Raw genomic sequence first — 18,068 nt, forward strand, 5'->3', positions numbered from 1 at the left:
TGGGTTGTAAGCAAGATCAATAAAATCCAAAAGAAAGTAGAAAATAATCACAAATAAACCAGAAAATCAATTTAGGAGACAAAAGGCAAAATAGATATATTAAAGAAAAGCAAAACAGAACCTTTGGAAATGGAAAATGCACTGAAGGAACTTCAAAACACTGTGGCAAACTTAGCAGTAAAGTAGAACAAACAGAAAAAAAGAAATTCAGAGCTTGAAGACTGTATTTTGAATTATCTCAGTCAGACAAAAATAAAGAAAAATATAATTTAAAGAAATGAACAAGGACTTTCAGAAATACGGGATTATGTGAAGCAAACAAACCTATGACTTGAAGGTTCTCCAGAGAGAGAAGACAAAAAAGTAACTAACTTGGAAAACATGTTTGAAGGGATAATTCAAGAAAATTTCTCTAATATTGCTAGAGAGGTAAACACCCAGAAATGAGAAATGCAGGGAATACCTGCAAGATACTATACAAGATGAACATCAACAAGGCATAGAGTCTTCAGGCTATCAAAGGTCAACATGAAGGAAAAATCTTAAAGACTGATAAAGAAAAGAGTCAAATCACCTATAAAGGTAATCCCATCAGACTAACAGAAGATTTCTCAGCAGAAATTTTATAGGTCAGAAGAGATTGGGGCTCATTTTAGCCTTTTTTAAAAAATGGCACCCCAAATTTTATATCTTCTCAAACTGAGCTTCATAAATGAAGGAGAAATAAAATATTTTTTTTCAGACAAGCAAACACTAATGGAATTTATCACCATGAGACTAGGCCTTCAAGAAATGCTCAAGGGAGTTCTAAAAATGGAAATAAAAGGACAATACTTACTAGGACAAAAGCAAATGAAAATACAAAGTTTACAGATGCTATGAAGCAACTACACAACTGGGACTACAAAGCAACTATCTAACAACACTATTAGAGAAACAAAACCTCCTATATCAATATTAACCGTGATTGTAAATGGCCTAACTGCACTTAAAAGATACAGATTGGCAAATTGGATGAAAAAAACAAGACCCAACCATTTGCTGCCTTCACGGGACCCACTTAACATGTAACGACACAGACTCAAAGTAAAGAAGTGGAGAAAGATCTATGATGCAAACAGAAAAGAAAAGACAGCAGAGGTTGCTATTCTTGTATTTAATGAAACAGACTTTAAACCAACAACAGTTAAAACAAACAAACAAACCATAAAATTAAAAAAAAGAAGGGCATTGTATTAAAATAAAGGGTTCAGTTCAATTCAGTAAGATTTAACTACCCAAACATCATGCAACCCAAATGAATAAATTCCTGAAACATAATCTCCCAAGAGTGAACCAGGAAGACGTTGAAATTCTGCACAGACAAATAATGAGTTATGAAATTGAATCAGTAATAAAAAAAAGTCTACCAATAAAAAAAGCCCAGGGCCAAATGGATTCATAGCCAAATTCTACCAGACATATAAGACAAAGGTGGTATTACTGAAATTATTCTAAGAAATCAAGGAGGAGAGTTTCTTTCTTAACTCATCCTACCACTATATCAAAATATGGCAAGGCCACTACAACAACAACAAAAAGAAAATCATAAGCCAATGTCTCTGATGAACACAGATGCAAAAATTCTCAAGAAAATCCTGGGAAGCCAAATCTGGCAATATATCAAAAAAGAATTCATCACGATCAAGTGAGTTTAATTCCAGGGAAGCAAGGATAGTTCAACATACACAAATCAATAAATATGATTCACTATGTAAACAGAATTAAAACAAAACCATATGATAATCTCAATAGATGCAGAAAAGCATTTGTTAAAATCCAGCATCCTTCATGATAAAAACCCTCAACAAACCAGGCATCGAAGGAACAGATTTCAAAATACTAAAAGCCATGTATGACAAACCCACAACTAACATCATACTGAATGGGGAAAATTTGAAAACATTCCCTTTAAGAACTGAAAGAAGATAAGGATGCCCACTCTCACCATTGCTATTCAACATAGTACTGGAAGTCCTAGCAGGGCAAGCGAAAGAAACAAAAGGCATTCAAATTTGAAACAAGGAAGTCAAATTACCTCTGTTCATTGATGTCATGATCTTATATCTAGAAAACTCTAAACATTCCTTCAAAAGACTCCCAGATGTGAAAAATAACTTCAATAAAGTTTCAAGATACAAAATTAATGTATAAAAATCAATTGCATTTTATACAACAACAGTACTCAAGCTCAGAACTGAATCAAGAACCCAATGTCATTCACGGTAGCCAGAAAACACACACACACACACAGCAACAATAACAAACCTAGAAATATATCTAACTAAGGAGGTGAAACAATTCTACAAGGAGAACTACAAAGCACTGATTATAGAATCATAGACAATACAAACAAGTGGAAAAACATCCCATGGATAGGAAAAATAAATATCATTAAAATGACTATATTTGCCGAAAGCAATCTACAGATTCAACACAATTACTATTAAACTACTAAGGTCATTTTCACAGAATTAGAAAACAATTCTAAAATCCACATGGAAACAAAAAAGAGAGCTCAAATAGCCAAAGCAGTCATAAGCAAAACAAACAAACAAAAAACAAAAGCAAACAAAACTGGGGATATCACATTACCTGACTTAAAAGGATACTAGAAGGCTTTAGTAACCAAAACAGTTTGGTACTGGTACAATAGACACATAGATCAATGGAACAGGGTAGAGAGCCTATAAATAAAGCCACACTCCCAATGCTAGCTGATCTCCAACAAAGTGAACAAAAACAAACACGGAGAAAAGACACCCTTTTTAATAAATGGTTCTGGGAAAACTGGCTAGCTACATGCAGAAGAATGAATTAATAAATGATTCTGGGAAAACTGGCTAACTGCATGCAGAAGAATGAAACTGGAACCTTATCTCTCACTGTATACAAAAATTAACTCAAGATGGATCAAAGATCTAAATATAAGACCCAAAACTATACCAAAAAAAAAAAAAAAAAGGAAAATTTAGAAAGAACTCTTTTAGAAACTGGCCTTTAGATTAAGACCTCAAAAGAAAATGCACCAAAAACAAAAGCAGACTAATGGGACTTATTAAACTAAAGAGCTTCTGCACAGCAAAGGCCACAATCAATTGAATAATCAGAAAATGGAAGAAAATATTCAAAAACTATGCATCCAACAAAAGACTAATATCCAGAATATGTAAAGAACTTAAACAAATCCACAAGAAAATGACAACCCAATTATAAAGTAGGAAAAGGACATGAACAAATACTTCTCTAAAGAAGACATACAAACTGCTAATAAACATATAAAAACATCTCAACATCACAAATCTTCAGTGAAATACAAATAAAACCCCTATGAGATACCATCTCATACCAGTCAGAATGGCTATTATTAAAAAGTCAAAAAACAACAGATGGTGAGGATGTGGAGAGAAGTGAATACTTATACACCATTGGTGGGAAAGTAAATTAGCTTATATCCTATGGAAACCAGTATGGAGATTTCTCAGCTATAAAAAGAACTCAGCAATTCCACTACTGGGTGTCTATCCAAAGGAAAAGAAATAATTTTTATCAAAAAGTCACCTGTTTGTCATGTTTATCACAGCACTATTCACAATAGCAAATTTATGGAATCAACCTAAATGTCCATCGACCATTGACTGTGTAAAGAAATTGTGATATATATATACACCATGGAATATTATGGAACCATAAAAAGGAATCAAATCCTGTCCTTTGCATCAATAGAGATGGAGTTGGAGGTTGTTATCTTAAGTGAAATAACTCAGAAAGAAATGAAATGCAAGTTCTCACTTACAAGTGGAAGCTAAACAATAGGTACACGTGGACACAAAGATGGAAATAATAGACCCTGGGAATTCCAAAAGGGGAGAGAGAGGAGGAGAGGGTAAAAAATACTACCATGTTCACTATTTAGGTGATGGGTTCACTAGAAGCCCAAACCTTACCATTATGCAATATACCTACATAACAGATCTGCACATGTGCCCCTCTGAACCTAAAAAATACAGAAGATCTAGAAATGCTTTACATATGCACAAAATTTGCATGAATTTGACTAAATGCATATATGACCAATGATGACTAAATAAAACAAAGTATTTTAAGTGTGTTAACTGTAATATATATGACCACACACATACAAATGTACATAAATAAAATATAATGCCATTTAATTGGACTCAGAAAATAATTTATGCTTTAAACTTGACTGCACTTTTAGCAGCAAAGCTATAAAACATGAAAGAAATAAAAGCATACAGACTTTCACAACCTATTAACTTTTAAAAAAGTAATCATACACAACTCTCGCTGATTGCTTAAAGAAATTATGAGGATTGTGGATCTTTTAAAATACACATGGGTAGAAAGAGCTAGAAAATAAAATCACCTTTTCCTAAGTTCAAGATCACTAAAATGAAATAAAGGTGTATTTCACTAAATGTTAGGTGTTAAATGAAAGTTAAATGATTCAAACAGAATTTGAAAACTAATAAATTTGACTTAGAAAAGGCTAATAAATATAACAGTACCATCCTATTCGTGGTACATTTTAAGTTTAATATTGCTAATAGTAAGTTTGTATTATTGAATTTACTACATCTCAGATATACACACTTTAAATTCCCTTATTCTCCTATTTTCAACCATCTTGTGGATTCTTAGATGGGGAATCTGAATTTCAAAAGACCAGGCTCAGAAGACCACATAGTAAGTAGCAACAGTGGATGTCCAACTCAACTCTGCTGGCTTCAAATCCCCTGATATATTCCCCAGCCATTCTTTCCTTCTAAATATTAGAATTGTAAACAAAACTATAGAACTTATACAGCTATAATTATAACTACAATTCTGTTTAATCAATGAAAACCGTTAAAAACTGGATACTACTAAGATTTTTCTGCTTATTGAGAAGTATTGCAAGATTAGCGGATGGTATGTTTTATGTGTGCGTGTGTGTGTGTGTGTGTGTGTGTATTGGAAAATTACATTTTAGGAGTAAGCACATACTCTTTTGGTAGATGGCAGCATAGGTATTAAGTAAAATACAAATGTGTATGCTTCAAGTCCCTTTCTCTCCACTGTGTAATAGAATACTGAATGTTGTCTAATATCTAACTGTAAGAAACTTATGAATCATTTCAAAGATTATAAGATGTAACCCAGGACATGTGAAAAAAGTATTGTGAGTTGATTATAAGATGTAACCTATGATATATGAAAAAAGTATTGTGAGTTCCTGAATTTGTTATACAATTACAACCCAAAGATTGCCTGTAAGACCTAGATGAAAGCTTCCCATTCACAAAAACTTAATGTCGTATCATTATAGGCTATCTTGGGAGAGATCAGAACTAGTAGAACATTTTTCACATTTAATCTAATATGAAATTAAGTATGATTTAAAAAAATACTTCAGACTTCAGTGACATTATTTTCCTAGTATAATTTACTCAACAGAACATTAAAGTTAGTCTCTAAAATATCATAAATGAATGGATAATTCTATGGTCTGAATGTGTTCCCCAATATTCATGTGTTGAAAACCTGATCCCCAGGGCAACAGTGTTGGCAGGTGAGGCCTTTGGGAGGTGTTTCGGTCATGAGGATTTCACTCCCACGAATGGATTAACGCCACTATGCAAAGGGCTTGTATGGATGGGATCACGCTCTTTTGCCCTTCTGCCTTTTGCCATTAAGGATGCAGCAAGAAAGCCCTCACCAGATGTTGCTGCCTTGATCGTGCACTTCTTCTCAGCCTCAAGGATTGTCAGAAATACATTTTTTTAATAAATTATTCACTCAGGTATTCTGTTATAGCAGCACAAAATGGACTGAGGCAGATAATTATTACATTTAAGTTCTTACATTTTGATATTTCATGTATAATTAAATTTAAGATCTTCAAAGAAATGATTTAGATGCTCTCTAATTGGGAAAATCTTTGCAAAAAACAATCACAATTTGATTATAATGCAGATTCGTCAACCTGAGATTGTTTTCCTTCTTGCCAGTACGGTTGCAATCATGAAATAGATCAGAAGAATTTAACTTCACTGGCACAGTCAAAAGGAAACTGATGCCTGAGCTAGAACCCTATGTTGTTTGGATTTTATAATTAGTTTGATTTCATTACCTTTATGCATTATTTATTATTGTTTATAATTTATCTATTATACTTTGAAACTAAAGGAAAATCAATTTATGAATTCTTGGTCATTAATCTTTCAATATGATTATTTCAGAAAAAATATCTAAGGGATTTTTTTTCTCAAACCCTCTATATGAAGAAACTCATAATTGGAGAATATTTCTAAGTGAACAAATAAGAGCACAACATTTAAGAGAATTGGCTTGTAAGTGTTTTCAGTAAATACTTCTTATCTTGCTCTTCTTAAAATCCATTTAAAAGTATTAATTAAACTTTTTTTATACCTTAACAACTAGGCAGAATGTGATTCCTATCTTCCTAAATTTATGTACCTGTTTGCCAGGACTTTAAAGGAGAAGAAACACACATACTCACACAAACACAAGCACACTATCTGACTCCATTTTATTGGGTATGCCAGGTTTGGTTATGTTTCATTGAATTTCCAAATAAAACTTTCAGAGGAAATAAAATTTCATACATTGATACCACTAAGACTTGTAAAGTGTCACCTCCCCAGTTTCCTTGGAAAACTGTAATTAAACTTTCAGCTTCATTTGTACATTAGCCAAAATAACATAGATACTTTTAGGGGCCCATCCATTTTCAGTGTAAAGTGGAACTCTGCTAGTCACTGTGTACATTCCTAAATCTTTAGATTTTTAGATTGAGGTCCATTTTAAAAACAAAATTTTCCTACATTAAAAAAAATCTAATTCCAACACATGATTTTATCAAATGCATAATCTTCAATTGCTAAGGTCTTGGACCACAGTCCTCTCCTAATAACAGCTAGAGTTTATAATAGATTATTGAGTGCCCATAATATGTAGGCATTGTTCTACATGATTTGCTTAATTTAACCCTCTTCACTTAAATTCTGTGTTAAAGATGAGCACAGTGGAGACAATAGGGGTTGAATAAGCAGGTAAGGACCAGAGACGATGCTCTTAATATCTGTGTATTTGGAATCTTTGGTACTCAAGATACTGTTTGAGTATTTTAGGTTTCATAACCATATTTAGTATCACAATTAAATGGCAGTGGTCCTCAAATCCTTGTTGTGAAAAGGCCGTGCAGTAGGTAAAAGATATTTCAAGAGTTCATAAAATGTATTCCTGTTGGTTTCTGTAGATGAATGACACTTAGGCTTAGAAACATTCTGTGACTATTTGTGACCATTGATGAGCCCTTCAGCCACTTTGAGCCTCACTTTTCTCAGGTAGAGAGCAGGTGGAAATAGATGGTTTGTAAGAATCTCCTCAATTTCTAAAATGTGTGCCTACAAAGTCAATATTCATTAATTCAGTCAGTATTTATTAATGAAATGATATGGATGTCATCAAATAGTTGATTTATTATTAGCCCTTATGTGTTTTGATGCATTGTAGAAACATAATACTTCCCTCTGAAATTTATTGAAACTATCACACCTCTAAGGGATGGCTTAGGGACATAAAAATTTCTATGGTAATGCCATATGTGTCATTTTACTGTTCTGTGTAGATAATCCTCTGAAGTTAGAGTCACTTATTCTGTAGTTATATTTTGGGTGAATTAGCACTGACAAAATCTCTTCTTGAACAATTTTATCTGCAAATAATCTCATCATTGACTTGGAGGAGATAAGGCTTGACCACAGTATAGAGGTGGTATTATTTACACATAAATAATGCATGCTAACTTATGAATCAGGTTGGTCATTCCTAGACAGAGTTGTATAACTGAAAGTTATTGATATCTTCATCCAAATATTATCTATATGCAATGATTCTCTACTGGGAGCAGTTTTTCCCCTTGGGTACATTGGCAGTTTAAGATTGCCAGATTTAACAAATTAAACTACAGATATCTGGTTGAATTATTTTCATACAAAATAAACATTTTAAAATATAAGTATGCTTTGTGTAATATTTGTAACATACTAAAACTTTATTTATTGTTTGTCTGAAATTCAAATTGGACTGGGAGAACCATATTTTATCTGGCAACACTAAAATTAGGGTTGGGGCTTGCTGTAGGCATCCAGTGAGTAGAAGAAGCCAGAGATGTTCTAAACATTCTACAATGCCCAGAACTGTCCCCACTTCACACCAGACATCTTTATTTTGAATATGTTTATGTTTCATTGAATATAAATGTAACAAGAATTATCCAGTCCAAAATGTCAATAGTGCTGAGGTTCAAAACTGTAATCTCTGTGCAATATGTTCCTTCACTTAGTATAGCATTCAATCATTTCGGTTTCAAATTTTACAATAGGGAGACTGATTTGGTACTTTTCTATGTGAACATGTTTGGAGGTATCATTATAAATACCAGTCTGCCATTAGTTACATAAGATATGTGTAAACATGTCTTAAAATTTAATAGAAAGCAATAATAAATGATACTTTTCCTTTTTCTAAGCTGAAGGTCAGTTAAATTACTATACCAGAACGAGGCTTCTTAGGGTTATTTTGTAATTGTAATCTATAACCAGATCATAAAATCAAAGATACAGCAGAATACTAGGTGTTTAGTATTAGAAATACAAAGATGAAGAAGACGAAATTCATAATCTTAAGTTACCCAGAGTCTAGAGTCCAGAGAAGCAAAGCAGACACGAAAATAAATGAAAAGTTCAATAATTTCTATGTCACTACTTAAAAATACATTAAAGCCACGAAGATGACTTGCCGAAGAAATGGCTCAGAATTATGGCATAAATGCAAGTCCTTACACTCTGAGAAGGTGTGAACTTGTCTTTCATAATATAAATAAAAAACTCTATGGAAGTTTTCCTGTTGCATGTCCAAGGGTTTTACTGCACTGCCAGCAGAATCGGTGCTGAATTTTCTGGCATCACACTGCAAATCTGTATGGTGTTATCTGATATCATAAGAGGGCTCAATCCTTTTTGCTCTGTTGACAGCTGTAAATTAGAAGTGTCACAATTCTTCTGGCCGTTGCCAAGTTACTATTGTCCTTAATTTGTGAAAATAGTTTCTTTCCCTCCCCATCTTCTCAAATATGCAGTGTAATTCCAGGCCATTTGCTGACATGAGAGCTGAATAGGAGGTGAATGGGGGACACATGTGGAAGCTTGAGTTCTCTTCACTATCTTGCCTATTGCTTCTGCATGTATTAAAATGTAAGTGTCAATGCAAGTATTATTTTTATTGACCTCCAATGTCTGAATAAACTAGAACAAGAGTTGGCCTCAAACACTTACGTTCTAGTATAGGAAAGAAAGCATCCATACAGTGACAGAATGTGGTAAGCATTGTAAGAAAAGAACAAAAAGAGTTTGAAGGGGTACCCTCTTTAAACTAATATAATCATGGAAAATGGACTGGAATGCTTTATGTCAAAAAGTCTTATTTAGGGCCTTTAGTCCCACTGTAGGTACAAACGATGACCTTTGAGAAGTCCTTTATTATTAGGCAGATCCAGGCACATGTGCCTTGTTTTGTTGGATGGGTGGCCATTATCTTTTTGTAGTTTATGTTTTCTCTCTGGACTATAGCAAGAGCCATAAAGTCAATTCTGGGCTCTGTAAACTCTTTCTAAGCCTAGAAATGTGTAACAAAATCTACAAAGTTTATTTTTACCCAGAAGACATGTCCTGGTTTTGTTTTTGTGCTTTGAAGTTGGTAGTTAGAAGAATCAAATCTGTGTCAAATTTGACTCAAGTAAATTGCATTATATTCCTATTTTATGTGTCTCTGGCCTTTAAAATATTTTAACAAAATACTTTGTTTTGTTAAATGGTTTTGGAATTGCATATTAATCATGATAGTAATTTCATCACCGTTTTTAGTTCTTTGTGAATTTGTCTCTGTATTTAGGTCATGGAGGAAGAACCACTGGGTTGGCATCTTCTTACTATGAGGAAGCATTACATAATAATAAATTATGGAAAAGGAAAGATAAAATTAAAACAAAATGACACATTAAAATCTCATCATTTAAAAATAAGGATCTTTACTAAACAGGGTGTAAGGTAAAACTGAATTCATATATTGATGGGCACAAAAAATAAGGAATTAAAATGAGTTATGTACTATGCACCTATTTTAAAACAGCTAAAATTTCTGTAACTTCCATCACCTCAAAATTATAGAGAAGAGAGGAGGAAGCAAAATGAAAGACTTTGTTCTAATACTCACCAGTTTATTCCAGGAACGCAATGCAATGCCAAGGAAATTTTATTACCTACTTCAAGGAAACATCTACATCTAAGGTGTGGAGGACTTTAGAGACCTAAGTATTTTACTTTTGTGTAAATTCTGAGATACATATTTGCAAATTTTTCAAATCGATATCCATGCTAAGTTGCTAAATTTCTACCCATTTAAGAATAATCTTGTGCTACTTTCTCCTCTGTCTCTCTCTCTCTTTCTCTATACACACACACACACACACACACACACACACACACACACACACATTTAACCTTGGCTTAACTTGCTCTTTTCTTTTCGGTAAAATTTTATAGCCTGTGATAAATTTATGATATTTCCAAAAATTAAAATTCTCTTTCATATTAAAATAACATGTAAAATATATAGATTTTATAAAGCATCTCAAATCTTTATACTTTTCCCTTTTATATTATTGCTTTTTACAGCATAAATTGTGTTATAAGTTAGCAATTGAAATATTTTCTTATGTAAGTAGTTATTGCTAAATTCTGATGCAATCATGTGAATAAAATTTTCATCGATCTCATTTTAAGAATGAGTGTTGTAAACATAAACCTAAATATATCGAGAAAAAGTCAAATCTATAAACTTAAATTGAAAGACTATTACATAAAATTTTTAGCTATACCGTTACTCTTTCAATATAGACCACTAAGTATGAACTTGAATGCCTTTAACAGGAATAAATAGGATGTCCTCTATACATTATTTGTTCAAGACATATAATTGGCTACACAAATATAATAAAAAAACTATCTTCAATTATACTAAACTGGGATTTATCTGATTTATTTCCTCCCTGAAAGCATATTAGACAAACCCATGAATAATCAAAGTGTTGAGCAAAGAGGACAGATAGTGAAAAAGAGTACATCTGCCAATTGATAATCACTGCTCAGCAGGTACAATGATTTTTTTTTTTTTTTTTTTTGCATTTTGAAGACAACTATTACAATAATAATTATAAATCGATGGAAATTCCTTTTTTGGTATGTAAAATTTGGGTTTGCTTTGTAAGAGAAAGTATTATTATAGCTATCAAAGAGGTGCAAGAAATAATAGATGTTTTCTGGTTATCCTATTCTGGATCTAACATAGTGGTGCTCGATCCAATTTTTAACTCCTCACACACCTTAGTGTATAATAGACACATTCATGAATCATAGTAGCTCACTATGACTGTGGTTCTCAAATCTGGAGAGTGGATTGGTAAAGGATTTAAGAACTCCTGGAGAAGGTTGCTTACTCTGAAAAAAGAAGAAACACTGAGAAGCTGAAATGCTCACTCATTAATAAGCTGGAGTAGCAAGTTGGATAAGTGCCCATAAAGAAGGCAATTTCCCCTTTAAATGTGAAAATTACTGGCACCAATAGAATGATTTCATAAATTTTTCTGCCACCATCCACAATCCCTATGCCTACGTAAAAATTATTAGCTTTCTGTAACTATGGGTTTGTGCTGTTTTGTTAATAAATAATGAAATACCTCTCATTTTGAATAGTTTACAAAACATTGATACAAAGGTTACATCAATATGCTGAGGCTTAGTATTCATTTTTCTTCAGGATATGGAAGAAGAATTTATATTAGTCCAAGCTATATAGACATTCCATTCAATTTTGATATTTTACAGACACAGGTAAATTATGTTCTTCATTTAAACGAGCTAATACGTTTACCCAGAGTAGCCAAAAATATACTCAATCGTACTTTTATTTCTCTTTTGCTAAATAGCACTCTGTGCCACTAGTGAACAGACCAAGCCGTCCCATTACTTGTCTTCAATAAAACATTATTATCTTTTGGCATTCTCTTGCAGTAAGGGAAATAAAAAGTCACATGTGGAGAAGTTCTAAATGCTAGACAGAAATGATCCTTGGAGGGCAATTTTTATCCTCCACGGAAGTATTGCAGACTTCTTCCATTAGTGTAGTCCCAGGGAGCAAAAGGTTAGGGAACTGGGACTGCCAACCATACCTGAACACATAAGTCAACATTTCCTCGAAGCGCTGAGAGAGTGTGTGAATGGACCCACAGGTGCATTAAAGTATCTGAGACGAAAAACAACAATTGTAGTATTTTACATTGGAATATACTGTACAGATGGTGACATTTTGTTTGTGGTTGTAGGGAAGAAAGGAAGGCAGTGTCCAGATTCCCCCCTCAACACCTGCCATTTGGCATAGGATATGGGAGGTTGAAGAAAAGGGAGGGAGTTTTGCCTCACTTAAAACAGCTGGGAAACAGATGGAAACTGATGCGAAAATTGTCAAATGCATGGTGCAAATCTTCCACCCATTTTCTACCAAAGAAAGTCTAGTTAGGCGATGGCAGCTTTGGAAACTGTAAAGAAAGAAGCAAAAAAAATAAAATAAAATAAAATAAAACCCAAGATTGTAGGAAATACAAATCCAGAAATGCAATTCCAAGAAGCGTGTTTTTAATAAAAGAGAATGAGGGTTGTGATGGAAACCACACTACAAGGGTAAAAGTACCTTTTACCATACAAGGGTAAAAGTAGTGGCTGGATTAATCAACACTGGTGCGACTTCAACTACATGCACGTTCTCTCTCATAGGAGGTAAGGTCAAGAAGCATACATCCACTATCTGTCATCTAATTTAATGTAATTTAATTACAATTTAATGGTTCCTTATGTGGTTATAAATATGAGTGTGCACAACGTACTTCATTTTAGTCATTGGATTTCACTTTGTGAGCAATTTTTGGTTTGGTATTCAGGCATTCAGTAAATAATTTACAGATTTAAATATTGAATTACAGCCAGATTTCAGTTTAAATCCAGTCACTGGCTGTATAAACCTCCTGTTGTATATTTCTAGTTACAAAGAGTGTGTATATAGACCCATTACCTGTGAGTGTTCTTCTGAGCACTGGCCCGTGTTTTGTGTTTTGCTTTGTGTTACTGTGTGGTATTTATGAAGTACTTTTGAATATCACAAAAGTTAAAGAAGATCACTTTCAAAGAAACTCAAATAAATACAAGTCAAAGGCTTTCCTGAATTTGAATTTGTTCATTCATGCTTACATAAGGGAATGTACTAACCATGAATCATTCAAATTGAATTGCTCATGAGAAGAAATGTGCTGGCTTTACTCTCAGTTTCCAGAGTGAAAGGAAAAAAGCATTGTCTCCACATAAAAAATAATCAGCCACAGATTTTAGGCAAAGCAGGGATTCAAACTGGCAAAAGTTGTTTCAATTCACCTGAGAACATGGATGCTTGTGAGAGGATTTTGTTATATGAATATTCTGTACTGTAGCAGTTCGTAAGCTGCAAGAACAGCCCACGGAAAAGTTAAAAAAAAAAATCAATCATTTGGAAATGTCGTTCATGCAATGCCAGAATAGCTAAATGCTCCACCAGTGTGGATGTTGACATATCTGTAGCTAGAAAAAATTGGATGATAGACTGCAGTTTCCATCCTCACAGTCAGGTAAGTTGGTACCATGTAAACATGGCCTACCTGAGAGCACACACATCATCTCTTATGTCACTTACCCGGTCCCAGTGGCTTTCTATAAAGTGCAGTCAACCTGTGCATGACATGTCACAAACTACTTTTGTGCTGGATAAAGCCCCACGTGCCCTGCTAAGGTGAGAAGCTAGCTGATACAGGGGTAAGTGACAAGCCCAGAAATGTGGTCAGTGAATGAAGAGCTTTAGATAGTGCCAGTGCACTAGTGAGTGAAACACTCTGTGATCCATCAGAGGATAAGTAATGGCCAGTGTGCCAAGTTGTTGAGGCAACTTATTGCTGCTGCTGCTGCTACTAGACCTAGAAAACCTTACATCTGGCTCACTTAGATACTTCTAAGAATCAAAATAAAAGTGTTTACATTAAAGTGCCTTGTCTAGTGAATTTCCATTATGCAGGTTCTCTTTAGTTCAGTTAAACATCCCTCAGGCAGATAGAAAGAAGTAGAACACTAAAAAATTCATTTTTGTACTTCTTAGCATATTTAAGCATCATTGCACAAAAAAACCCCATAATATAAAAAGATCCTGTATAAGCCATGCAATATTACATTTGTCAATTAAAAAAAACAATTAAAATGTCACTCTTTGAAACCTTTGGTTAATGATGATCTTTCTACATCAATTTTGTATCATTTGGGCTCCTAGAAGAGTTAATTGTATTCATACTTTTTAAAGATATCACAGCTTGTTTGTACATGTGCAACAATAATTAGATACCAGAAATAATTTTCAGGAGAGCATTAATGTGCTCCTTTATCTTGATTATGTTGATATTTCACTGAGGATAAATTTGCCATAAGTTACTATAGCTGGGTATGATTACTTTTTACTTGGCGTGTGTGTTTGCTATTGATTCACATTCTGTTTTTTTGTACACTAAGAATATCTTCTGACCTACATTTCAGGTGTACTATGAGGGTGAAAGAAATTCTATATGTTAATTATGTCTTGAAACCTTAAGAGGAAAAATGGAATGATATGCTCAAAATTGTTATTGGTATTTTACACTGCATTATAAGATTTAATGTTGTGGATCACTGATGGTACGTGTTGTACATCTCATGTTTATCTCATATGTAATGAAAACAATTGAAAACTCTATTCATCATTTAAGTCATATGAACACAATTTCATTTATAGATTCCATGTTGGACTAAGCATTATATAAAATAAAAGAACATTGCTATTGCCCTCAAGAATTTTACTTAAATACAGATAAAAAGGCCAGTAAGTACACACATACTTCTACATATGCTCAGTCTGAGCATAAAATTTTTTATGGTCCAGTTGCTGAATGTTTGAATTTCTCAAATACTCATATATTAGATGCCACTTTTTAAAGGATTACTATGTTCAATCTTACTTAGACCTCAAGTACGTATGCTCAACAACTTATGAAACAAAACTTCATATCTAAAATTGTTTTCTAGAGAGGTTTTGGTTTATCTTAAAATCATATTACAAGCCGTTAGAAGTTTTGTTAATATTTTATAAGAGGAAAATTACATGCTTTCCCAATTAGGTTGTGAGTTACCTGAAGGAAGATGAGAAAAATAAGAAACACATCTCCCCCTGTTGAGTTGCCATCAGTCTTACTGTCTTTGATCTATATTTGTTCCATGTCTTGTGCAGAACCTGGAAAAGTAGTAACTCAATAATTGTGAATGATATGATTGCATGTGTTTGAATAAATGAGTTATTACCAATTCTGTATCCCTTTTTTTCAGACTCCCAGGAAGGAAATTACAAGTCAGAAGTCAACAGCAAACCCAGGAAAGAAAGGACAGCATTTACCAAAGAGCAAATCAGAGAACTTGAAGCAGAATTTGCCCATCATAATTATCTCACCAGACTGAGGCGATACGAGATAGCAGTGAATCTGGATCTCACTGAAAGACAGGTAAAGCTGGACATTGTCATTATATGATATTTTTTAATTGCTCTGGGTCCACAGTCTTCTTTGCCATATTTGAAATACCTAGATCCAGAATTCTTCAATACCATTTGGAAGATAGATATACTATTCCATGATAAAATTTTGCCAGCAAAATGACAAAATTAAAAATAATATAATGATATTTAAAAGAAAACCATACTTACTGAGTTTAAGAAAGAATCCTCCTATGATTAAGATCCTTCTGTATTTTTTGGTTTTAAAATATTATTTCTTTTACATAATGATGGCATACAGTGAGGAATTGTGTATGCTTATATGCTAAAATCTCCTTATTTAGCATATGAGAAAGTTGGTAATTCCAGATTAGTTTTCTGTATTGCTCAGGATAGGGTATGTCATGCTGCAGTAACACATTCACCCGTAAACCTCAGTGGCATAACACAAAAATGTTCATCACTTACTCACTCTCCATACAAACTCTACATGTCCAGCATTCCAGATAATCACTCACAGACCCATTCTGACTCTTTAGCATCTCAACATGTGGTGTCCATGGTAACTACAAGAAATAAGAAAGAACTGGAAGTTTATGCACTGACCTTTAAATGTTTTCACCTGGAAATTACCCATGTCACTTCTATTTACACACTAATGTCTAGAATAGTCAAATGGTGCAGCTTAGGTGCAAGATGGCTGGAAAATGATGAAAGGCAAGGTCACATAGATCATTGATAAATATTTCTGCCCCATTACCCAAAATATTTTTGAAATTGTATTGCTCTCAGATATTGAAAAATCTGCTATCCACGTAGAGAATACTTTGAAATTATTAATGTTTTTGGACTCCAATTAATGAGGCCTAAATAATATTTTTAAATTAATTGCTTTTCAGGTCCCTTTCTTGCATTTTTTTAATGACAAATGATTTGTTCTAATAGTCTTCCCAGTGAACTCCTTGTGCAGATCTCGAGGAGAATCTAGCCTACTGCCGGTTAACAGTTGCTAATCTTTACAAAAACATTCCTGAAAGGCAAATGCAAACATCTTTACGGACAGCGCAGTTATGATTGGCACTCTTAGGGCTAGAGTCTCATTTCCTTTTTCACTGTGTGTACCTCCTCCAGGATCCCATTGGAACCAAAGAAATATCAACAGGGTGTGGACAAATGAATGCACGTCTTACTAGAGCAAGTTATTTTATCCAATTTCTTAAATAATCTGCTTTCCTTCTGTTAATTTTTACATTTCAGCTTTGGTAGGTTATTTATGGGTAGTAGAAATATGCAGAGGAACACTTTTCTGTGGTTTTATTTATTGGCAGTTTATATTTTATTACATATTATGACTAGTACTTATGTTATGGAGCACAGCATTTTCCTTCCCTTGGACTTCACATACAAAATTCCCTCTATGTATTCAACATTTGGCATGCTGGAAAGCAGGATCCAAAATCTACATCATCAGGCCTTTATTTTATTATTATTTTTTTAAACAGGGAACAGGAAAATAAAAAGGTGTATGTGGAGGGAGAATTACACAGTAATGTTTTTATATAGAGACGGTGAACTCTAGGAAATGCAAGCGTGTTTTATATAATACATGAAGGAACTAGGAAACCAGGATTTGCTTCTAATCTGTAGAAATGACAGGTTGCAGTACTGTGCTCTCAGCCAAGACAAAAAACAAGATTCTGTACTTGCCAGTTTGGGGATGTTCTAGGGTTATCTGTCATTGACCATGGAGCAGAATCATTTATTTTTAGAAGCAGTTTTGTAACTCTGGTTTGAAAATGTTGAAGGTGTCTTGGATATTTCTTCTTTCTAACTGACTTGACAAGTTTGGTAAATAATTACATGCAAGAATTATATATAGATATACATAATATTTTAAGGTTTTTGAAAGATTCTTTTAAAATTTTGTGTTAGTTACCCTTTGCCGTGTAACAACTCCAAATCTCAGTGGCTTTAAATAATAACTAAAGTTTTATTTGCTTTAGATTTTGTAAGTTAGAGATTTTGACTGGGCTTAGTCGGACAGTAATACTGCTGGCCCTACATGGAATCCTCATGGAGCTCCAGTCAGCTGGTGGGTTGACTAAGAAAGAGATGGTTGGGCCTCAGCTGTGACAGCTAGTCTCTGTTGCTTGTGGTTTCATCTTCTTATAGGCTAGCTTGGGATCCTTCCAATGGTGATAGAAGCATTCCCAGGAGCACTGACGGGGGAAACTCTAGTAAGCAAGGGCTTTTCAGGCCTCTTACGTCATATTTTCTAATATCCCATTGTCCAAAGC

At 33.7% G+C, this 18,068-nt stretch overlaps 1 protein-coding gene across 1 annotated transcript in view; it reads left to right on the top strand.

Annotated features, from left to right (window-relative positions):
- MEOX2 (mesenchyme homeobox 2) overlaps positions 1–18,068 on the top strand; it is a 76,075-nt gene that overhangs the window by 47,389 nt on the left and 10,618 nt on the right. Inside the window, exon 2 of the mRNA XM_017889081.1 lies at positions 15,609–15,781. Within this exon, the coding sequence (XP_017744570.1) occupies positions 15,609–15,781 (173 nt within the window). The remainder of the gene's footprint in view (positions 1–15,608; positions 15,782–18,068) is intronic.

This window comes from Rhinopithecus bieti, unplaced genomic scaffold (assembly GCF_001698545.2).
Source record: "Rhinopithecus bieti isolate Rb0 unplaced genomic scaffold, ASM169854v2 scaffold_16834, whole genome shotgun sequence".
Classification (NCBI taxonomy): domain Eukaryota; kingdom Metazoa; phylum Chordata; class Mammalia; order Primates; family Cercopithecidae; genus Rhinopithecus; species Rhinopithecus bieti.